Below are 25,016 nucleotides of genomic sequence, written 5' to 3'. Positions count from 1 at the left end.
AACACATTTTTAACAAAGCCTGGAGGCCTAGTATTCATTCGCATCAAATACTTGAACATTTCATCTGCATCATTATTTTGGATAATGTCTTTGCCAGCTTGAGGGGTCTCCAATGCTGGTCCTCCAAATCTACTGTCCTGCAGGTTTAAGAGGTTTCCTTGGTCCAGCACAGCTGATTTTAATTGAAAGCTTATTAACAGGCTTTTGGTCTTCTGCAATCATTATAATCAGCTGTGCTAAAGCAGGGAAACCTCTAAAACACAGGTGTCAAAGTCATTCCAGAAAGGGCCGTGTGGCTGCTGGTTTTCTTTCCACCCAAGCAGTAGCACACCAGACTCCATTCATCTCATCAAGGTGAGTCTAGTCTTAACCTGATGACTTGATGGGATGAATGGAGTTTGGTGTGCTACTGCTTGGGTGGAAAGAAAACCAGCAGCCACACGGCCCTTTCTGGAATGACTTTGACACCCCTGCTCTAAAACCTGCAGGACAGCGGGCCTTGAGGACCGAAGTTGGGGATGCCTGATCTAGAGATTCTCTTTCTCCCATTCTGGTCCTGCTATAAAACAGTCCTTGGATTCTGATCTGATACATTTGATCACAGCTGCACTTTATGGGATGAAAATGTTCATTTCACTGCTAAGCTGCTTATTTACTGTCTGAAAGCTGAACAAAATGAAATTTAATTTTGTATACTCTGTAAATGACATTAAAAGTGGTCAGAGTCATTCAATCTAACACATCAATAAGTTTGATCTAAACACTACTGTAGCTCTGGCTGTATTTTTAGGATTGGTGTCTTGATGGAAGATGGACATTTGTGTGTCTTAACTGACTTTGTGGCCTTTTGTCCACTGCTGCCATGCATTTATCTCCAAACTGTATTCTAACTTTGGACAGCTTCTCCACAAAATACCATCATCAGCAGATTTAATGTGAAGCTCATGCTTATTTGAAATATTTACATGCAAAACATTAAGTTTTGCATGTAAACCAAAGAGCTCAATTTTGGCTTTACCAGGCCACCTTATTTTATGTTTGCCCTGTCCTATATAGGTTGCGCCCAAATGTAAGTGCAATGTTTTGTGTTTCTTGCCACTTCCCCATGAGGTTAGCTATGTGGAATGCAAAACTAACAATAGTTACGTTTAAGGCTTGTGGAAAACTTTGCAAGGTGCTACATTAAAAAAAATTACTCAGGTCTGTTTTGAAGAAAGAGCTGAACCAAAAGAAAAGCTCTCGATCCCAGTTTTTCTACATTCAAACCCTCACCTATGGTCATGAGATATGGACCCGAAAACAAAAACGTCATCATGGATGCAGGCTGCTGATAGGAGCTTTCTAAAGAGGGTGGCTGGAATTAGCCTTAGAGAGAAGGTGATGAGCGTCACTTATGGGGAGCCGGTTAAGGAGGTTTGGACATCTGACTAGGAGGCCCTCTTTGTGACTTCATTAGGAGGATCTCCAGTCCTGATCCATTGGGATGAGGAACCATCAGGTCCTCAAGAGGAAGCTGGAGGATGTTTGTGAGGAGAGGGATGGGATGTCTGGACCTGTTGTCAACATGATCTCAGACAAACAGGTGATGATGGATGAATGGAAAACCTGAATAGAAATGAAGTGTTCCATTTGGTACTTATTTGGATGGCATGTAGATTTTTTAGGTGGTTAAGTCATTAGGAATCAGCATAACTAATTATAGAATAATTTGGATAACTTCAATGCTCCTCTTATGTCTTGGGGCTAACATTAATTATTAATTGTATGCCTTACTCTATTTTAAATTACATAATAATGTTTTTTGCTGCAGAGCTGTTTTATAAAACATTAGATTGTAAAATAAGTTATTTACATATCGGCTCAAAGAGGAGAATCCCAAATATCAATACAGTACTTTTATTTCTTTTTATGAGATTCTTTAAGATATCACACACTGTACAGCTTACACAAAAACTTGCACACACACATACACACACACATCCCATCTGATGTCAAGAGATACAAGTTCACCAAGGACAAAAAAAAGCACCCATGACAGCTGCTGTTAGAAGTAACATCAACTCACCATTTCTCTTTTATTCAAAACTCAAGTAAAAAAAAAAAATCACCTTTATTCAGAATTTGGTTTTCCTTTTATTTTCCAATTTACATTAATTAGCGTTGTAACAAACAAAAGACAATAAAATTTATTCAAAAGAAAAAAAATGTACATGCTCTCACACACATAGAGACAGCCCACCCTGGTTGTTTGTTGTTTGCAAGCTACTGTCCTCAGCGTCCCGTTAGGCTTTGGAGTCCACAGGGAGTCCATCCTTTCTCACCTCCGTCCAGGGTGGAGTGTGAGTGTGTGCTGTGAGGCTAGTGGGAATCAATAAAAAGTTGAGTGGACGGGAGGGTTGGAGAGGGGAGACTCGTAGCACCTTATGAAAAAAGAGCCACCCAAAACAAAGATGGCTGTTCAGCATCTGAAAGCTAAAAGTTGTTGGCATCTAAGATTTCTGCTCCACATTTTTTTTTTGTCTTGGACTGTGAGGTAGCTTCAAAGAATTTGGGTGACTACATGAGAAACAGGCAGAACTTATTTCACTAGCAGTTCTACAGAGCCAATCTTCATTTTGGAGGAAAGCTGGAGCTTCTTCTGACGGGTAGCTAAGAGGTGCGGGGCATGAAATCATACAACCCACATGACACCTCACTTTCCACAAAAAGTGGTGTGCATATAGGAACATATTATGTGGAGATATATCTATATATGTATATATAAAACCAACTGGTTGTTTATAAACACATACTTTTACAACATTAGAACCAAATATTTATTATACACAGTAAAGTTTTTTTTATTTTATGCTCATAATTGTCTGGTCCATAGAAGAATAAATTTAGCTTGCTGGGAATGAAATAAAAAGACGTACATTTTTGTTAGGTCTACACTGATTCAAAATGCCGTATTTATGAGGAAAACAACGAGGGAGGTGGCGTAGGACTGGGGCAGAAGTTGTGCAGCTGTTCTGTAGTGGAAATTGGGGAGGCATCTGTTACGTACAAAAGTGAGCCCGTCCCGTCCTATCCCAACTCTGCCCACTTAGATTAGACAATAAATAAGTGACATCAAGTCATGTTTCTCTTCTCCATAACTTGGTTTCTTGGTCCCACTCTTTCCTCCTTCCTGGCTCAGACTAATTTCCATCAACGGTTGGGCCACGGAAACATGACTGGATCTCAGGAAGTGGGTTGACAGAGAATGCTGGTTTGGTGTACAGATATTGCCCTTGCCCTTCAGTGCTCACATCCAGGAAGTACAACCTGGAGAGCACTTTGTTGTGAAAAAAAAATTATAAAATTTCTTTTTTTTTTTTTGTTAATTTCCAGTCTCCTTTATTGTGAAAATGTGTGGAATGTTTTCAGTTTCTTAATGGTTGTCATTTCCTGTGTTTTGGGGGGTGGCCATTGGGGTACTCCACTTTACAAGAAGCAGACGGCGCCTACATCCACTCCAAATTCTTGATTTGCTCCTCCGATGTCCATTGGAGCAATGTCTACGATTGGCAGACGGGAGGTTTTCTGTGTTTTGTACTCGAAGACAGTCTTGCTCCACCGGCCTGAGTGACTCTGTTAGATGACAGGAGAGACTTTAGTATCAAAATACACACAGACACTAGTGCCTCAAACGTTGTTCTGCACCCACCTTGCAACCATCCTCCAGCACACTGTATGTGAATCGACTGTTGCCCTCTGCGCGGATCTCCACATCATTGGAGCCCTGCAGTAGCAATGCCTTCTTAAGGTTTCCTGAGGCCTGATCCATGTATGCAATGCTGTTTTTGCAGTGATAAGTGATGTTCTGAGATGCCTCAGTGGACAAAAGCCTCAAGAAGGTTAGCTGTATGTTGGCAGCAGGACCATCCTGGCCATAGCTGAACTGTAAACAAAAAACAAGTAGCAGGTTAGCATTCTTCACTGAATATGATCACATGATCCGAAAAATAACTTTGTTTTGTTTCTTTTTTATATTTACATGGAAGCCACCATTCATTGTCTCCCCGAACCAGACATGTTTGCGTTCCTTGCTCTTGCTGGTCCACCAGTTCTTCTTTGGTACATTAGGAATGGTTGGGTAGACACAGGTCTCTCCAGTCTCCATGTTACAGAAGACCTTGATTGAGTCGGCTGTGGAGCCCAGGTTAGGATCAACCCAATAATCACCTGAAGAGATAATAATGATGCCGTTAACAGGGGGAAGTGTTTGGTATTTAATTCAATAAGCCCTGTATTTAATTTATGGGAATCTTTCATGAAGCCTTTTCTCCAGCCTAGGTCAGGTAGGGTAGGGGCAAGATTAAATTTGAACTTAGTCACCTTTGTTTAAGCTACAAGTTCACACGGTCATTTTCACAGTTAATTGAAAACCAGCACATAGTAGGTAGAGCATATAAGTGTGCATAAAATCGAGTGCATTGCCCTGAGTTAAAGGATTTTAGAGCAATTACTGCTACCAATACTTAGAGTGTGTACTTTCAGTTCTGCACATAGAGACTGACACCTTTTCTTTCAAACCAGCTCAAATCTACTCAGAATGGATACAGGGTATCAGTGAAAACTTTTCCTTTTTCAGCGTATTCTCATAAACTCTCATAAACTGCTTAGGCCTGCACAGAACAGCCGACATTATACTGAGGGTGTCTTCTGAAGGTACTTGGCTAAACAACATTTTATTCAGCGGTATCAGAGTAAAAGAGGCTGAAAACAAATGGTTGTTGCAGTTGTTGCTTTGCTATTTTTGAAAACCATGGATCAGTTTAATGGGATATTCATTAATGGTTGTATTGTGACAAAACCTTATGAAAGGCTTTGAAAATAACTGAATGCAACCATTTCATTCAGCGGCAGTAAAAACCTTTCTGTTTTTACTGTTAGTCAGTAGACTTTATTGGCACTTTCTCAAGAGTCTTTAAATAAAGCTTATTTAGTATGTTGCAACAGGTCATATCTTGATGTTGGATCCACCTACCGCTCTTCCAGCCAGGGTGGCACAGCTTGAGGTCTCTGCAAGAGCGAGCAGGGTTCTTCTTGGTGCCGTCAGGGCTGCGCAAATTCTCAATCTGGTTGTTGAGGGACTTGAGAGTTGAATCGACTTCAATATCATGCTGCCTCAGGGAGCTAGAGGCCTCATCAGCCCTCATGTACCTGAGAGGATCAGGGCCTTTCTCAGTCTGACCCAAACCAGCAAAGGCAGAGATATCAATACCTGGGCCTGGAGGACCAGGAGGACCAGGGGGCCCAGGGTTACCAGGAGGACCCTGAAAGAAAACAAGAACAGGAAATATTATCTGAATGAAAATGAACAGAATACAAAGAAATGAGGATTGTATGAAACGTTCACGTACAGCAGGGCCCGTTTCTCCAGAACGTCCTCGAGGTCCAGGAGGTCCAATGGGGCCAGGCTGTCCATTAGACCCGTCTTTACCAGCAGGTCCAACTGGACCAGGGGGTCCCTATTGAACCAAGTGTCAAAGTGACAGTCAGAGAAAGTTATCTATAATTTGGCTCAGGAGTTAAACTCCATTAAGTTTCTGCCTGTCAGTCTAAATCTCAAACAGAAGTTTAGAGAATAACTTTTAACTTTCAAAGCTTTCACTAATATGTATGACGATAAGCTGTGCAGTGTTTTTCTTATCATGCACAGTTCTGAGCTTATCTATATTAGACACCAAAATCCATTTCCAATCTTGGATGTATCATGAAGCAGAAACCTGGCTGCTTGTTCACCACATTTCTGACATACAGTAATTATAAAATGCCTCCGCTAGAGTCTTATCACAGTGACGGGTATTTAAAACATGCAGTTATCTCCTCTCGTCTTCACCTTTTCACTGGAAACTTATAAAAAGACTGATTTGTGCAATATGTTACTATTACATAGGATTCTGCAGGAGAACTGCTTTGATTTATTTCTCCCCTTTATCTTTGTGTTTCCTCACCTTAGCTCCGCTTGGTCCAGCAGGTCCGGCGGCTCCGGCATCACCAGCAGGACCCTATTGGATCAAAAACAACAGATTATCAAATGGAAATTACAGACGAATAATAAGACTGAGGACAGGAGCTTTTAAAACACTCACTGGAGGTCCAGGAAGACCCTGCAGACCGGTGAAGCCACGATGACCCTTCTGTCCTCTCTCTCCAGGCTCGCCCGCCTCTCCCTTATCTCCACGTGGTCCTTGGGGTCCCTTTAAAAGAGTTTCGCCAACTTGTGAGATTTAAGCTCATGTATCTATAGCCTGTTAATCTAGTTCAGAGTTAAAATCATATTTTATATCTTACGGTTTATGATACTTACAGCAATTCCTCTAGCACCAGCTGATCCTGGTGGACCTGCAGGTCCTTGAGAACCCTAAAATAATGCAAGATAGATCCTCATATTCATATAAAATATCGTAAGATGTTAAAAGGTATTTCTGTGGCATTAACAGAGTATGGTGTTACATACAGGCTCTCCTCTATCTCCCTGCTTGCCGAGGGGTCCAACTGGCCCAGGAGAACCAGGGGCTCCAGGAGCTCCGGGGGCGCCTGCAGGACCTGTGTTACCTCGCTCTCCCTACAGGAGGATACAATGTTTTAATGCAGGATTATATATGTCTTTGCAATAAATTCCAGATCTGGATGATTTAAGTTTTTTACAGCAAAGAAGAAGAAGAACAAATTAATAATGGCCTCATTGATGTAAAATTCGCAGCAAATTATTAGTAACAACCCAAATAATTCACAGATTAGGAAAAAGTACAGATTAATCTATACAATAGGAAAAGGTAATAAAATAGAATGGTAAAGGAAATAAAAGTTAAAACAACAATATAAGAAGCTAAATAAAAAAAAAAAAAAACAACATCAAACAAAATGCTACAAGAATCACTGAAACCTATTCAGACAAATTAATATCAGCTAATATTGTCTTAATCAATGGCCTATGTTGCTGAACTGTTCTGAATGTTCCAGTGAACGCCATCAGGAACGTCAGCTGAAAGTCAGACTTTTTTAACCAGATCCAATCAGAAGCTCCTCACAATATTTCTCACAGAGGATAAACCTGGGATTAGTAGGTCCAGTTTAAGTAAAAACCTAATTAATGGATATGGTCCCTGAGCATGCTCACAGCAAAGGAGTCTACCCCTGAGAAAGCATGTTACACTTGCTTAGAGTTTGCTGCAGAGTAACAGAAAAAGCTGAAGCAGAGCTGGAAGAACACCATACAGTGAAGTCTGGAGGCAGAACACTATGATGTGAGATTGTCTTGACTTTCAGTATATGATACTGGCAGAGTTCATTTCATTGAACATAGTTTGGATGGGGATATTCTTGATGACTTTCTGCTGGACAATAGTGCCAAACACACAGCTGGTTTCTAAGATGATAGATAATGGCCAAGTCACACATTCCACTTTAGGAGCTCAGATTATCAGGAAGTGACTTTGAGAGATTCCTAACCTAACAGGCTGGTGCCTATCTCTAAAGGTCACCGGGTCAGAGATGGCGTACACCCTGCACAGGTCACTAGTCCATCACAGCATGTAGAACCATGCAATCAATGAAATTACTAAAGCTGTGCTGTTTTTTGTGTTTGTTTGGTGGATTATATGGGTTTTTTAACAATATGAGGTGAATTCAAGTCAAGTTCAGATGCTCAATGCTTACTTTCCCTTCTATCTATGAAGCCAAAACTCCTCACCTTAACTCCAGCAGCTCCATCTCTTCCAGGAGGTCCATCGGATCCAGGGGTTCCCTAAAAAACAATAGCATATCTTTCATGCTATAGTATTCCCTGTTATGATATATTGCTATATATATTTTCAGTGTTATAAATGCAGCTGTTTGGTTGTTATTGTTGCTCCTCTTTTACCTCTCTGCCAGGCTCTCCAGCAGGCCCAGTGAGTCCAGGAGGCCCGACAGGTCCAGGTGGTCCACGGTCACCAGCACCACCAGGGGATCCCTGTTTACCAGGTTCTCCCTAAACATAGACAAAATGTTGTCAGCACCTTTGAGAAAGGACTATAATCATTCTAAATTCAGAAAAAAAAAATCTCTAATCTATTGAACAATATGACTAATAGAGACAAACTCTAACTCAGCTAAGCTGAGTTTATATGATCAGGTTTTACACTGGTGATATCTAGCAGACAACAGTTCATAGATAAAAGCACTTACAGAAGGTCCAGGGAGACCAGGGAAGCCTCTCTCACCACGCTGACCAGGCAAACCAACAATACCACGGGATCCAGCCAAACCCTGAGGACCTGAAGGACCATCAGCACCCTGTAGAGGAAAGACAGAGATCACAGATGTTCATGTAAAGCTGTATCTGGATTAATCAATTAGAAATTTGCCATCTAAGAAAATATAACTAAAATAACTGATGATTGACACCAGGGTTAACACTCTCAGGATAAGTCACAGATTTTACTACGAGCCAAAACTAGGTAACTCACAGGAGGTCCATCCTCTCCAGGCTCTCCTTTCTCTCCTGGAGGCCCTGCGGGTCCACGGAGCCCAGCATCTCCTGGTCTTCCTGGAGGGCCGGCATCACCACGGACACCTTTTGGACCATCTTTACCAGAAGGACCAGCAGGACCAGGAGGGCCAGGGTTACCCTGCGATGGAAAGGCAAAGAATTTCAAAAGGTGAGAAAGGAAAAATTCAGTACCTAAATTAGATTTTAATTTTGTTTTTATGTGAGACACTCACATTAGCACCGGGAGGTCCAACTCTGCCAGCAGCACCAGGGAAACCTGTAGCACCCTGTCAAAAAAAGAAAACTTTCATATATTGTTTGTTTCATTGTTGCAGCTTTTAATTAAAAACACACCTTTTTAAGAGAAAAATGAGATATGCATAAAGAAGCAAATTAGTTTTAGACTCTAAACAAGCTTATGAGCAAGATCCATAGCTGTGTCTCCGTAAATCTTTAACTATTAATCATCAAAGAGTTATTTTATTTTAATAATTCAATCAATAAATATATCTGATTAATGTCTGTGTGACAGAGTTGCAGGTTTTGCAATAATGTGGGCATTGAAATGTTTCTTGAAGTGCAGAAAGAGCTTTCACTTTTTTTCTTTAATGTTTTGTCTATCTGCATTTTTCTAAATCACACACTGATATATTTAGTGTTTATTTCTGCTGATTTTGATTATTACAGTTAAAAACAACCTTTTTCTCAGTAAATGAAACAATCTCAGTCTGCTGAAAAGTATGTCCATGTACACAATACATATTCATATATTTATAAATGTATAGCCTGTGGTTCTGCTGAGGTGCTGATTAAGCCCAGTTTACTTTAAAAGCATCCTTTAGTTTGTCTGCACCGTTAGGTCTGGATTCTTCCTCTTCTTTTTGACAATAGGTTGGAAAAATTTGTTGACCAAACACACACATGTATGCTGTTGATATCAGACCAGGTGTCAGTTATTTTGGCAGATAGGGAAGGTACTATCTCCTGCTTCAAAATAAAAAAAAGCATCCTTATAAAACATACCAAAATTAAAGATGAAGCTTCTTCAGCTTTTGTGCTTAACAGATTAATTGACTTGAGGCCGAATAAAATAGTGGGTCGTAAACAGCAGATAACATGATTTTCTAACTGTGGGAACTTCAAAAACGACCTCTAACACTGACCTCATCAAGAGTCCACACCCTGTGAACCTGGGATTGGCTTTATGATTCTTATAAGATTGCTGTTATACCTGTTGGTTGTTCCCCATTTTGTTTCAACTCAACTTTCCATTAATATGCCTGTATAGAGATTTATGTAACCACAATTTCCCCAATATGGGACAATAAAGGGATTTTCTATTCTATTCTATTCTATTCTATTCTATTCTATTCTATTCTATTCTATTCTATTCTATTCTATTCTATTCTATTCGACCATTCAATGCATAGTGGTGTTCTTGTTTGGTTTACCCTACTAAAGCAGTGTGTCAGTGACTGAAAGCTGCGCAGCAGTAAAATTATCATTCACCTCATGACTGTAGAGCCTTTCACATCTCTATATTATAACAACTTATTATGAAAAAATCCCTTTTTGCTTTTGAGAAACAACTGTTTGTTTTTCTTTAGCTGTTCAAAAGCTTCCTAAATCAAATGAGAGCTGAATAATGGCTGGCTGGGATTACACTGATCTGTACCGTAGTTTCGTAATAATCCAGTTTTTGCTGGAGCATTATAGAGGCTTATATCAATGCCCCTTGTTCCCTGAATGTAAAGTGTTCCTACTGAAAAAAAAAGGTATTTTTATGCTACAAGCAGTGCAGGCCTGATCCTAGTTCTTGTTCTATAATTAATGCTGGCTGGATTCCATTTATAGACATACGGCCATCTTTAGATGACTGCGCCTGATGTTAGTCTGAAAAGCTATGTGAGGCATAATATGTGGTGTATTGTTGAACTCATCACCTTACTTTATTCACCTTCTCAGATCCTGAACATTTGCCTGATGCTATACAGCTAAAGTATTAGATAGATATATAGAGCTCACTATTATTTGAAGCTCATTAGAAAATAATGTAAAATGGTTGTAGGTATTATTATAGTTGTTTATTCAGTTTAGACAGAGTATTGTGGTTTTATAATGCATTTGTTAGCATTAACAAATTCTGAATTGAGAGTTTGAATATATTTAACTTTGTGACATTAATGCATCTGTATAAACATGGATGTCAATTTTAGCCTTAAAATACATTTTAGAAAAGATGCTGAATATAACCATCTTTATTTCTTAGTCTGACCACAGTAAAGCTTCCTGAATGCCTTCCCTACAATGTGATGCTGACTCCTGTTAGGCGCTGGGGCCACATATAAATATTAAACTTCTGATCAGAAATGAATGATTTTAAATCAAACAAAGTGGGTGTAGGGTGACCTATCAGTATTCATACAGTATCAGACATGTTTAAATGCTTGTGATTTAGATTTTTGGGATTTGCTTTAGGTTTTTTGAGTACATGTTACTCACAGGAGCTCCTTGAGCACCACGTGCTCCCTTAGGTCCCGCTACACCAGTAGGGCCCTAAAAAGAGCAGAAAAAGCAATTGGTCATGGTGACTCAAAAGTAGAATAAAATATACTTTCTACATTCTATTGCATGTTTCCATTCATGGTTTAAAATGGCTACAAGACACAAAGCATTCAGTTCTAGGACTAAGCTTTTGTCCCAAATACTCACCACTGGTCCTGGAGCTCCAGATGGTCCCTGAGGCCCAGGAGCACCAGCTTCTCCCTTCTGCCCAGACTCTCCGAGCTCTCCCTTGGCACCTGGCTGACCATCTGCACCCTGAACAGTACAATGAATGGAATGTCAATGCACAAGTTTTATTTAAACTCCTTGTTAACAGGATTGTTACTGTTTTTAGCAGGTTTCTTCCTGTTAAAAGAAAGATTTGTTCTTCACTGTGACTGCATGCATGCCTAGTGTGAGGTATTGCTGAAGAGTCAATGAGTTGATGCAATCAGTTGGTTTTCCTTAGATAAAACACTTTGAACTAATCTGACTGTATGATCTGGTTGAATTGTTGGAAAGTGCCTTGAAATGAACACAAACAACAATGGTTTATTTACTCACAGGAGGTCCAGCAAAGCCAGCAGGTCCAGGAGGACCAACCTCACCACGGTCACCCTGCAAGAACAAAGTACAGAGGTTGTCAGTAGAAGCTCATTAAGAGAAATATAGAGAATGGCACAGGTCAGTCATATTAACCAAACCAAAAATATGCTAATAAATATGGACAGAGAAGAAAAAAATATGGTATAATATTTATTACTGTTCTGTTTCACACATCCTTTTTTTTTATCGAGTTGAGGAAATAAGTACTTGATCCTGTGATGACATTATCAGTTGAGTATGTTAGAACTCTCCTGGGAAAGCACGGGAAAACCTTAAGCTCTGTGAAATTATGCCAGGGGTAAGATTGTGGGCTGTCGGCGGAAATAGGCCAAAAGACCATCAACAAGATGCTGATTTTTAAATATCAGAACTCTGAAATCTCACACCCATGAATATATCACACAACCTGACTATCATGTTATGTTCCTGTTTAACAGGAAGTACTTACAGGAGCACCACGGACCCCAGGAGCACCAGTAGGACCAGTAGGTCCAGTTTCACCCTGGAAGTTGAAAGGAATACTGGTTAAAAAACTGATTATGAATTCCATTTAAATCCAATCTTAAAACTTGTTACCAATCAATTGAGCAACATTGGGATTCTTACCTTGGCACCGTTTGGTCCAGATGGGCCAGGAGGACCTATGGGACCAGTCAAACCCTGCACCAGAGAGGAACACAATAAAGAATTAAGATGTAATATGTTAAAGAAAAGAGAGTTATAAAGCCAGTCATAAGAGTTTAAAGATTTCTTTTGAACTCACCCTAGCACCATCTTTTCCTGGAGCACCTTCAGGCCCCTTCTGTCCGTTGTCACCCTGTCAGACAAAAAAAACCCATGAAAAATGAAAGTACAGTAATTCTTTCCTTCTCATTCCAATGAATTAGAACTACACTGTTTCATAATCTACAAAGCTAAGGTTTTTCAAACACCAACTATATGTTTCTTACTCTATCTCCCTTGGCTCCTGGGATACCACCGGCTCCTCTTTCTCCAGGCATACCCTGCAGACCTGGGGGTCCCTGAGCTCCAGGGGCACCGGCTGGTCCAATAGCACCCTGATAAAGACAAGGAAGGTATGTAATCAGTCATGTTGTATTTGAAGCAGTTGATCTTAAGCAAAGGTTTTCCTGCTCCTCTCTAGATTAGAAAAAACTAAGAATTTCTATTAGTTCAGAAGATTTAATATCAAGAGAAAAAGTATATTTTAAATCAAAAACATCCTCTTCAAAAATATATTGGCTAGAGAAGTTGAACAAAGCTGTAGTGCCATGTTAGAAAAGGCCTTATATTATGAACCCAAGCTCCTTTAAAGGTGAATCTTTAAAGACTCACTGCAACCTGAGTAAAGCAGTGTTGGGGGAAAGGTAAATGTTTCAGATCATCAAATTAATTTTTTTATCAATAACACTTAAATACAAAATATCATTATTTGAATAAACTAAAAGAAAGTTGCTTTTTGGAATTGAGTCGGCGGGCAGTCAGTGTGTTACATGCTAAATTCATTACATTACATTCTAAAGAAACAAAGGCTCACTCTTTTTGGCAGAATCTACTTGATTCAACTCCACAACAGCCTCTTTGAGGCCATGTAACAGGATCTGAATTGAATCAAGTCCAGATATAAAAACCAATATGACCCATTTTTAGCCATTAAGAGGTGTTGTTGGTGTAATTTGGATCATTTTCCTCACACATAAAGTATTCTTCACCTTAAGGTCACAAACTGGCCTTTTTGAAGAGCTGTATTCTGGGGTTAATCTATTATGGAAAGCAACAAAGAAGCTGCAGTCCATCACAGCACCGCCATTAAAGATGTTGGTAAAACCTTTTTCTGAGTTCTTCACCAACATGGACATACATCCTCTAAGAAGTTGTGTGATCTGTGTTTCCTTTTGACTAGAAGTGTCTTTCACCCATGAAAAGCAATTCTCCTGTTACTCAGCCTCTTTCCTCCTTATTCATAAACTCATACCCTAACTAACACAAATTATGTCTGCTATGCTTTGGACGTTGAACTTATTTTCTTCTGTAAGCTCCTGGTTGAGTCAACTTGAAGTAATTTTGAAACAAGAGAGTTTAGGACGTGACGGGCTATAATATTTACCAGATCGATCCAGGCAGATTTGCAAAGCTCTTTTCCTCAAAAAGTTAATTTACCTATTATGAATTGCATTTCATTATTTGTTCCATTCTTTGTTTGACTATAAAAGTAGTTTGAGTGAGAAAATGGTGTGAGGCAAAAGATCAAATCTGTATAGACTTTTAAAAGGAAAGTTTTTTTTTCCAGTAATTATCATAGATTATCTCAAATGTTTGTTGTAGAGCTAAGCTAGTTCAATTTGGACACATTTTAATTACATTTCCCCAAAAGATATTTTCATAGGTAAACTCATCTGTCTTTAGAAAGCTTAGGTTTGGACCCAGTCAGGGTGGTGATTGCCTTCTGCCCAGATGAAAGTTCTGAAACAGTTATAGTTTCCAGACCCAACAGGTTTAACACAATCAAACTGGCATTTGTTTGTTTCATAATGACCTTGGATTCAGTAACATATATCTTCACTGAGATGTTAACGCACCTCAAAGCTTTAGATTACTTGAACTGACATTAATATGTAAAACCACGTCCGCTGAATCCCTTTTTCAAGGTCACGCTTAGTGAATGTCTATCAGTCCCTAAGATACTGAGCTTAGCAACAATTTAAGTTGGTGTAGAAATCAGCCACTGACCTTGGGTCCATCACTTCCAGGTGTTCCAGGAAGTCCACGGGGTCCTTGAAGACCCTGAGGCCCAGCACCACCCCTCTCACCAGGGAAACCACGCTCACCCTGTAAAAAAAAAAAAAAGAATACAAAGACAATTAACTGGTAGAACATAAAAAATGCTAAAATTAAATTAAAATAAAGATCTTTAGGTGTGAAACCAAGTCTGCTTTGCAATGATGACTCTGACAATAAGAAACATGTTGACTCACTCTGGGTCCAACAGCACCTGGAGCTCCACCTTCTCCAGGAACACCCTGTGAAGTACAAGCATAAGCTTATCACAGTGCTGCATTATTATTCACCAACAAATGCACCTGATGGGTATTTGCATTATTACAGAAATGATAGAGGTTTATATGAAAAACAAAATTCAAAGTCTTTAAAATACAGAACTGATAGGAAAAGATGATTAGCATTTATGGTCAGGACTAGAAAATCTCCAATATCTTTACAATGATCACATTGACATTTACCAAAGGCACTATACCACTTAATTCCTACCTTTATGGATAAAAAGGAAGTAAGCTATTATTATTAGGTAGAGTAGAGGTTAGTTTTTACTGTAGTCTAAGCTTTTTTCTCCAGTGTTTCAGGCTGCTACCAAATGTTTGTGTTTTTTTTTCACAGAGATTGGAGAAGCATGTTGACAACAGAGAAACCAACAGACGCAACTAATCTGTTGTGTAGATTTTTGCTCTTATCTCTAACCTGATCTCCAGGTTTTCCAGACTCTCCTGGGGAACCAGTTGGTCCAGGCAGACCCTGTCCAAAAGCAATAAGGCAGTTGGTGAATTTTTAAAGCAGATTCATGCATGGTTGTTTTAGCAGTTTGATGTGAATAGACGCTCACCTGGAAGCCAGGAGGTCCAGGCTGTCCTTGCTCTCCTCTCTCCCCAGCAGGTCCCTGAGTTGATAAATGTGGACATCATTCTAGATGACAGTTTAATATAAAATTTATACTAATATGATAGTATACTAAAATACTCACAGCAGGTCCAGGAGGTCCAGATGGACCAGTTTCACCATCTTTTCCAGGTAGACCCTGTTCAAAGAGGAATATTCAAGTTAAGAAAGTATTATATAGTGGTTAATTTTTGTTCCTCTTAGTTTTTTAGTAAATGAGTATTTATGGTGAAGGTCTACTCACTCTTAGACCAGGTCGACCAACAAGTCCCTTCTCTCCCGCCTTTCCAGGTTCACCCTATTGAAGAGACAATTATTATAATTTCCCCTGTCAAACACTTAAAATGGTTTCATTATCTGCATCTATGATTTTTTTGTTGTATTCAACTCTTGCATTTGTAAAGGAGGTTTTGTATTTAACACGTTTAGGTACGTACATTAGCTCCTTTTGGTCCAGGGAATCCCATCACTCCAGGCTGTCCACGTGCTCCCTGAGGGCCAGGAGGACCAGGACGACCGTCCTCACCAGGAGCACCCTGTTAAAGGCAACAAGAAACAGAAGGCAGATCAGGAACAATTTCTAAGACTTCTAATGGTAACACTTCACTATATACCAATTGTAAACCAGTTTATTATCACATTAATGATGTTTATTGTTTAGTGTAGGTTAATGGACTGAAGGTTTGGTTTTAAAATTGCTCAAAGTTGCAATGAGCTTGTTTCAAAGAAAATATTTTATGGCAATTATTGTAGGTGTGAAACCTAAAACTCAAAAAGGCCTAAAATTCATTTTAGGCTTCAAGCTTTTTTGTGTGCAGAAAAACATTAGTTATGTCCAAGATAATATACTAAAAAAATGTATCAACATTTTACTCACAGAAGCTCCGACTTTGCCTTGGGGACCAGCATCTCCAGGACGACCAGTAAGACCCTGGGAAAAGTCATTGAACGTTAAAGAAGGCAGCTAAATTGAGACACTAAATCGAATTCATTTTACATTATGGGAAACCAATTGGATTTGATCTGCCTTTATAATCTTTGGGATGCGAAACTTACTCTGGCTCCTGGAAGGCCGGGCTCGCCTGTACGACCAGGATCTCCAGTCGCTCCTTTAGGCCCAGCGGCACCAGGGACACCACGGTCACCGGGTGCACCCTGAAGAAAGTGAATTATGTGTCACACCAATCAGCTTTGGTAAATCTGTTTTGCATTTTTAAAGCTGCAAATAGATATGCTAAGTTTACGTCAAATGGGTGAAACGTATTCAAAATGAACAGTTATCTGTTGAGGCAGGACCAACCTTAGCACCAGCAAGACCATCCTGACCTGGGAAACCACGGTTACCAGGAGCTCCCTGGAAAGAGCACAAAATAGGCAGATATTAGATCAGGGTGTGTGTGGGTCTAAATCAATTACATCAGTATTGAAACATCCATCAACCTGTTCATGGTAACATGAAGATATTGGTTTCTTACTCTTTCTCCAGGAGGTCCGATTGGTCCAGCACCTCCTGGCTCACCCCTTGCACCCCTCTTCCCTTCTTCTCCAGCAGGGCCAGGAGCCCCTTGAGGACCAGCAGGGCCCTAAAGATATGAAGATATTTTGATATCTGATCTTCTAATATCACCTAGAGTCTCTTGTTGTATCTTTATGTTTTATACGGTCAAAACAAAGCAACTTACAAGCTCTCCCTTTGGTCCAGTTTCACCCTTCAACCCTGGAAGACCAGGGTCTCCCTAAACATCAAAGTAATAAAGAGAGAATCAGGTGAGAGTTACCTCATTAACCGTATTTCTATGGTTTATCATCAATCCTAGATGGCTTACAGATTGTCCTTTGGGCCCAAGAGGTCCAGTTGCTCCCTGTGGTCCAGGTGGCCCCCTGGGACCGGGGAATCCAGGGGCACCAGCAATACCAGGAGCACCCTTCATAGAGAAATATACAGTGCAATTTAAAGTAGAGGATCGCGTTTTATCCACAAGAATGTATTTCAAATTATTTAATGGTATAGAATAAGAAATTGCTAAACCATAGTGGAGAACAAGTGGACTTACAGCAGAACCTTTAGCTCCAGGAATGCCATCAGTTCCAGGGTTACCCTGCAGAGACACAGAAGCATTAAATTACTCTACATCTACATAAACTAGTAGTATGTTAAAACATTGAACCGTTTATTGATAAAGAATCATAGGAAACGAACCGATGCCCCAGCTGGTCCTGGAGATCCTGGAGTACCAGCCTCTCCACGTGGTCCCTGTTGTCCTTCAGCTCCACGGGCACCAGTAGGACCAGCTTCACCCTGACAGGAAACAACAGGTGTTTTTCATTTCCCTTAAAATACTAATGTACTCTGCACTTATTTAATCTAAATAAAATTTTTCACCACAATGTTCTCACAGTTGAATTTTAGGCAGAATAAATCATTTACTTTATTTTTAAAGTAAAAAGCTAAGTATGACAGTAGCTTTGCAGAGAAGTCCGTTAAACATGGCATTGCTATGTGTTAAACCTACTAACAAAAACTAGAAAATTATTTTCGGGATGTATTTGCATTAAAAAGAATTAAAACAGGTGAATTGAAATTGAAAAGTCCCAGACTTTTCAAGGTTTTTTTTTTTTTGTAAATCTAAAGCAAATTTTACATATTTGTGAATATATTTGTTATCAGGACAAACCTTTGCTCCTGGGGATCCTGGGAAACCGGGAGCTCCAGCAGGACCAACTGGGCCCTACAAAATTGAAAAAAAAAAAACAAATTATTTTAGATCCGTGTCTTGATTAAAGCAAGAGCTTTCTTTCTGTTATAATGAAGGTGATAAAATGGATGAGCCAGCTAGAAAATAGTGATACCCACAGGGGGACCAGCAGGACCAGGCAAGCCATCATTTCCACGGGCACCCTGGAGAGAGCAGAGAAAGGACAATTATCTTTCAGCATCAAAATAAAGGCTTTTTACTTATTGAATAAAATCAGCAAAATGAAAGTAAACTCGGTGTGTTAAAAAAAGTTACTCACTGCAGCTCCGGAAGCACCAGGGCGTCCCCTCTCACCAGGCAGACCCCGTGGGCCCTATGATAGAGGAGATAAATGATCAGCTTATATTATTAAAGCTCTTACCTCTCACATATACTCATGTAATGTTGATTGTTTGGGGGAGCAGGTTGAGAAAGTTCACCATTGGTCCAGGGGAACCATTTTCTCCAGCTGCACCGGCTTCACCCTGTAAAGAAGGGTGGAGAAAATGAAAAGATGCAAGCCAAAAGCAACTAAAACTAAGCTTTTGGAAAAAACTGATGTTTCATTTTAGTTAACTGTACCTTGGCTCCTGCAGCACCAGTCTCTCCTTTAGCTCCATCCAGACCAGGGTGACCCTACAGGGAGCATGACATAATGGCATCAGAAGATAAACCTGATATGAACCTCACAAAAGTAATCAGTTACTTATTCACCCCTTCCTGTCAGTCACCAAAGGCTGCAATACTTACTCTGTGTCCTTTTATTCCAGGAAGACCAGGTGTTCCAGGAAATCCACGAGCTCCCTAAAAAAAAAAAAAACAGAATAACATTTTTATCCCCAAATTTCTAGGCAAGACCTTTAATAATTCTGAAGTGATGAAGTTAGGGTTGGGACAAATTAAACATTGAATTAAGAATGATTAATAATAACCCACCTGAGGCCCTGCAGGTCCACGTTCACCAGCTTTACCAGGTTTGCCGGGGTCCCCCTAAAAAAAGGGAAATGAGTTTATTATTATTGAAGATATACAGGTAAACATGAAGTCCCATGCTTTCCTGAAATGAGAGGAACCACTGGATAAAGTTCTCAGCGTTAGGAGACAAACACTGCCCTCTGCTGGTAAACAGGTTGTCTCTACCAGCAGCCTAACAGGCTGTACTGAAATACTACTTGATAACTAGGTTCTGCTGGTTTTCTTATTTAACTTAAGATTTGGATAGAACTGCTCAGTTTTTATTTTACATATGCTTATTAAAAATGTGTTTTTTTAATTTAAAGAATATAGTTTAGCTGCAAAACTTTAAGTTGATTTAGAGGTTTTAGTTTAGTGAACTAAAGATTCCAGGTAGTGAGGAAATGTCCAGACTTACATCACTTCCTGGTTTTCCAGATGGTCCAGGCGGTCCACGAGGTCCCATTGGTCCCTGTCAGAAAGCAAAATACGACATCACTTACACTCATGATCTATGTTTGCATGTTACACAATGACGATTTAAGAAAGCATTTTAAGCCAAATGTAACTTTGGCTTAAAAAAATAAACTTAAAAAGAGTATTAGCATTAGACTGAGAACAAAAAGATACTTTTGAGACAGGATATAACCAGAATGTGTTTATGAAAGTCGGTGTTGTTGCTACCCAATCACTGAAATCAGTTCTTTAGGTATCCAGGTACATCCTGGGATCCATTTATAGAACTTACAGCAGGGCCTGGTTCTCCAGTCTCTCCTGGTGCACCTTGGAAACCCTGTGGCCCCTGTTGGTTAAAAACAAAAAAAATACAAAACAGATCACAATAAGCATGTAACCCAGAATAAAATCATACAGTGAGTGATTATTTGAAATGATTGAACTTACAGGAGCTCCGGTAGGTCCAGGGGGACCACGTGGACCCATGGGACCCTGTGATGACACATGACATACACGTATTGGTAACCCAGAATCTAATAATTTAATTCATCATATTGTTTTATTTTGTTATTATTTGATATTTATACATAATATATAAAAAAATATACCGGTGAAATTATAATTCTAAATCAAGCTTATAATTAGGGATTTAAAAAAGGAAAAATCAATGACCTACAAGGTGGCAATAACACCTCTATCAATGAAGATAGCAGTGCTGCTTCCATCTTTCATATTTAGATCCAATAAAAGTAAAAATGAAAGGCCCTGCTTACCATTGGCCCTTGCATCACACCCATCTGAGCACCTCCGGCCTTTTCATCAAAACCTCCGGCCATCTGAGCAGCAAAGTTCTACAAAAACAAAAGAAAACAATAAAACAGAAAAAGTTTAAGAAATTCATCAACTTCATCAGCCTTTGCTATATAAGAGTGTTATTTTATTATAATGACATTCCATCTTCCTGATAAAACAAAAATGCGCTGTTTGAAATATTATATTTTAGCTCATGTGCTGTTTTTTCCTAACTGCTACATTAGAAAATAGAGCATGGTTTGTGTTGCTTCTTAAGTTTCCATGCTTTGCTTTTCTTGTGCTTTTGGACAAATAATAAAACAGGCCAGTTATTATTCATTTACTCTTTTTCTTCTGTGATGTCTCTTAGTGTTTGTCAGCTGTCTGCTGAATAATGTGCATCAAGGAGGTAATACTGTGTCATCTGAGTAGAAATCTGATGTGAAGTCTGTTTCTTCCTACTTACTCCTCCGAGACCTGGTGGTCCAGGTGGTCCAGGGGGTCCAGGGTTGCCAGGTACGCCAGGTTCGCCATCTCTTCCTCTTGGTCCGGGACTTCCCTATGTAAAAGTCAAAGGGATGTTTTTATCACATCCCCTTTACAACTTTCAGGTAATCAATCGTAAGCTGCTATGTAATTTATAAGGAACCATTTTTAATACCACATTTCTATAATCACACTGTATTTTTGGTTATAAGCCACATATTAAAGTTCAGTTCGTTTAGCATTATATATTCTTAAAGTTTTCAGCATTTTATGGTAAGGTATTTGGAAGCCTAATATGACCTGCATCAAAAACTCTTAAAGCTTTCTGTCTGCAAAAGTAGGAAGTACTTTGTTACCTTGTCGCCCTTTGCGCCAGCTTCTCCACGTGGTCCCTGTTCACCAGAAGGTCCCTGCAAGAACAAGCATATTAAGACTAAATCCCCTATTAAAAACAAAAGGTGTTATTTAGTATTGCACGGATCACTTATTTAGAACCCCAAACTTATGTAGAAGAAGCATAAATATTTACCATAGGGCCCGGTGGTCCTCTAGGTCCTACAACCTAGACAGGAAAATAAAAGTATTTTGTTGACGACTTTCATCCATCATTTAAACAGACATGTCTCCGGTACCTTTATCTTAGTCAATAAACCAAAAGTTCGTAGGAGGTCGATAAACCTCGATAAACCAAAAGTTCAGCAAAATTCAACGGTGATTTCATTTGACAAGATGTGATTTTTTTCTTTTAATCCAATCCAATCACCTCCTTTGACCTCTAATTTGGCTGACCTGTTTTTCATCAGAGGTGAACTTCCAGGGGAGCTACTGGAAGATCTAAAAGGATTTTCCAGGCTTCATTATGCTCCTGGAATGCAGGGTTTTTCTTCACTAATACCTTTTGGGTCATTACAGCTAGTTTTATGATATAATTTTTTTTTTATCCTTACAGAAAGGAAAGTCTAGAAATAAATTCTGTAAAAAAGTTGTTTGTTTATGAATAATCAGTATAAAAGTTCAAGTTAAAGTAGCAGAATAATCATAGGATATTTCAACCATTACAGTGGGTAGAGACTTATTGTGAGGAACCATACTTACATCTGCAATCTCTCCTGGTTCTCCCTTCTGACCCTAAAACACAAAAGACACATTTTATCAGGTGAAGTTATAAACCAAAAAAAGCAGAGTCCAGTCATAATTTGTCTTTTTTTAGATATATGATGATGTTTTAGATGATGTTCGCTGTCTCACCTTAGCACCAAACGCCTCTGCAGATGGATCGATGACAGAAAAGGAAGAAGCTCATTAAAGACGATAACTTCAAGCAAAAATGTCCAAACACATGATTTATCTAACCTATAATTTCTATAATTATACTAAAGATATTTAACACATTTTACCAAACCCATTCCAGATTATATTAGAGATGCAAATAAAGCAGCAGAAGCAGGTGTGAGCTAAGAGAATGTGGCAAGCGTTATCCATTAATGCAAAACCTTAAATGGAAGGCGCATTTAATTTTTAATATAAAGCGTTACATGTTTTGCATCTACGAACGTGAAACTGACTTTATTTTATTTCAAAATAAATTTTGCCAAGCAAACAATTTTCTTATTTGAATGGTTTCGAAAACGAATTGCTATACTTTCACTAAAACATGATGGGGTAAAATTATGCATAATTTGCTAATTTTAAACCATGCTTTGTTACATAAACACCAATTTTTAGCAGTTATTTGTCGATAAATTGTCAAAGATGCAATATTAATATAAAAAATCTATTGTTTTTACTTAAACTCCTTGCACAGTATAGTTAAAATCAATGCTTTGGAAAGATTTTTAGGGAAGAAAGTGAATCAGGTTTTTGATACTGAGTTCAATGACAGGTTTTGCTTTATGACAAATTGAGAAGATAAGATTTAGATGGAGACAAAAGGCATCATATTCTAAGATTAAAATCACACACTTTGAAAGGGAGTGATTAAATCACAGTAATGTTGCTCTTGCTCATCTTGTCTCCATAAATCAGAAGCAGACAGAGACTTTAGAATAGGGAAAACTGGAGCATGACCGACTAAAACACGATTCAGTCGAAGCAACATATGCACGTATGCACCGTAATCAGTGAGTTCCTCTGACCTCATCAGCAATGAGCAATAGGCTCCAAAGTGTCTTCCAGATTCAAAAGTCTCAGCTTGTTATGGATTTAAATGCAAGCGAGAAATGTAATTTATTTATATGTGTGTGAATAAATAAATTACAACCAAAAGGGGCAGTGGCATCAGCAGGGCAGATGGGGCAGCATTCTCCAGGTGGGATGATAGGGTTGGTGCATGACTCTTTGACCTCCTCGCAGAGTATCTCATCGCACAGAACCGCTCCACTGTCACACACACAGATGCGGCACGGCTCTGGCTTCCACACCTCCTTATCATTATACTGCTGGGCTTCCTGGACACAGCCACCTGCCTCCTCTGTGGTGGCCAGCAGGAGGCGGATGTCAGGAGAGGGACAGCAGTGGTTGGTTAAACAGAAAGATAGAGAGATGAGTTCAGTATGATGAGTTGAAAGAGGAGATCATGTTGGATTAGGAGTAGAAAGTGAGAAAAAGGGGTCAAAGGAGGAAAGTGAGGAAGTGGGAGGAGTTAATGGTTTCACAGGAGGGGCATAAAAAAATCACCATTTATCAAAAAATACATGGTAAAAAATCCTACATTAAGTAATAGCAAAAATGACTCTTTCATCTGCATATATAAAGTACAAATATTTTGTCTTTGTTTATGATGATGAATATCCAGCCATAAATACACTATAAACCACAAATAACGCTTATTTGTGTTTTACAGTAGGAATGAATAAACTATTATATACATGAATGACTAAAAATAAAAAAAAAAGTGCTACTCTTCAGCTTAAGAGAAACTCATTGGCTACATCTTCCTGAATGTCAGCTCAAACGGTCCCTGCTAGAGACTAAGCTGAGGTATTTCACAGAGTGTATTTAACCTGCTGCACTGCTTGTATGAATGAACCTCTATTATGGGGATACTGGGCCCAATTGACAGACTGGTGCTGTGAATAAACATAGGCTCCTTCTAAAGTTCTCCGTCTAGGTAACGTTGTTGTGTTAAGCACTAGTGTAAACTCACACACATAAAGTAAGAATAGGGGACTTGTTTTATGTGAAATTTGCAAGAATTGGTTACTTATCTCCATCAAATTACTGAACACACAGCTTAGCTTCATGCACACAAAAAACCTTCAAATAGTTGCAAGGAAGTACAGCATTCCTCCAACTTGGTAAAAACACCCCAACATCTAATCCTGTTGATCACCTGCTGTGCAGACTCCTCTTTATCCATCCCTAATTTCCTTTTTGCACATTAAACCCTAAAGTATGAGGTCAGAGTGTGTCTGACTTCATGTTTGCTGTTGTCAGACTATAAATGCAATCTTACAAAAAACTTTGAAATACTTTTAAAGTGTCTTAGAGGGATCAGACATAGCAGGAAGGCTGGACAGGTGATAACAGACCTGCTTCTCCATCTAACACCTTAACCATCATACTCTCACCTAGATTGATGAACAAGCTGTCTGAGAGAGACATTTGAATCTTGTTTAGTAAATGACATTCAAGAAAGCAAAGCACAGCAAAGTTATTTAACAGATTCAGTTGACAAAACCAATGCAGCACTTGGAAAAAAAATAATTAAATTTTCAAACCAGTAAAACATCTCTTTTTTTAATGGAACTTACGATCATCCTCTTCCTGACATCTGACCACGGATAGTAAAACAACTTGGGATGCTACAAGTAGCAGAACAGTCCTTGAGTCCACAAAGCGCAACATGTCTAAATATTAGACATGCAGGAGCTTGGATGAGAAATGAAAGAGACGCCGGAGACCAGGTTTTACAGTCAGGTGGTGTGTTAAGTACAAGTTCCCAGAGACTTACACCACCATGCAGTGAAACCTTCCAAAATCTAAGTGGAATCCAACGCGGGGCCCGAGCTGGCACTCTGCACCCAGCTCGTCAGGGCAAGCACCGCGGTTTTATGTCCACTGTGCCTTGTATGGATCTTCGTATATTCCAAAACGCCGGTCCTTCCCCCAGGACCCCCTGTCAGGCCGTAACCTGAACCTCCTTTCCCTCCCCTCTTAATCTGTTGGCGGCCACACACTCAGGGTTATTTTTTTTAACCAAAGCCCTCCTTCATGACTTGACCCACTGGGCCTGGGCTGGAGGTGCACCTTCACTTTCCCATTAAAAATAC

The 25,016-nt window shown here is 39.4% G+C and overlaps 1 protein-coding gene across 2 annotated transcripts; it reads right to left on the bottom strand.

The window, feature by feature from the left end:
* Positions 1–2,113: 2,113 nt before the first annotated feature.
* On the bottom strand, positions 2,114–24,803 carry LOC107094828 (collagen alpha-1(II) chain). Of its 2 annotated transcripts, XM_015390682.1 has the most exons (54): positions 24,498–24,803; positions 23,006–23,215; positions 21,994–22,010; positions 21,841–21,873; positions 21,275–21,307; positions 21,102–21,155; positions 20,726–20,818; positions 20,241–20,318; positions 19,915–19,959; positions 19,760–19,813; positions 19,430–19,483; positions 18,994–19,047; positions 18,808–18,861; positions 18,640–18,693; positions 18,498–18,542; positions 18,338–18,391; positions 18,177–18,221; positions 17,998–18,051; positions 17,523–17,621; positions 17,377–17,421; positions 17,149–17,247; positions 17,005–17,058; positions 16,798–16,905; positions 16,623–16,676; positions 16,379–16,477; positions 16,200–16,253; positions 15,760–15,858; positions 15,567–15,620; positions 15,408–15,461; positions 15,270–15,323; positions 15,128–15,181; positions 14,629–14,673; positions 14,384–14,482; positions 12,604–12,711; positions 12,417–12,470; positions 12,260–12,313; positions 12,102–12,155; positions 11,612–11,665; positions 11,216–11,323; positions 11,006–11,059; positions 8,737–8,790; positions 8,481–8,642; positions 8,200–8,307; positions 7,895–8,002; positions 7,724–7,777; positions 6,488–6,595; positions 6,338–6,391; positions 6,120–6,227; positions 5,982–6,035; positions 5,388–5,495; positions 5,012–5,300; positions 4,019–4,206; positions 3,689–3,922; positions 2,114–3,612 (listed from the first exon to the last, which is right to left on the bottom strand). In XM_015390682.1, exons 1-54 carry the CDS (start codon positions 24,589–24,591, stop codon positions 3,466–3,468), a joined length of 4,458 nt encoding a protein of 1,485 aa, XP_015246168.1. In that variant the 5' UTR covers positions 24,592–24,803; the 3' UTR covers positions 2,114–3,465. The 2 variants fall into 2 exon arrangements, with proteins under 2 accessions (XP_015246168.1, XP_015246169.1); XM_015390683.1 differs by lacking the exon at positions 23,006–23,215 and having other exon boundaries at positions 24,498–24,802.
* Between the last annotated feature and the right edge of the window lie 213 nt (positions 24,804–25,016).

Source organism: Cyprinodon variegatus, unplaced genomic scaffold, assembly GCF_000732505.1.
Source record: "Cyprinodon variegatus isolate N-32 unplaced genomic scaffold, C_variegatus-1.0 Scaffold508, whole genome shotgun sequence".
NCBI classification, from domain to species: Eukaryota; Metazoa; Chordata; class Actinopteri; order Cyprinodontiformes; family Cyprinodontidae; genus Cyprinodon; species Cyprinodon variegatus.
This window is presented reverse-complemented; position numbering and strand designations above follow the sequence as displayed.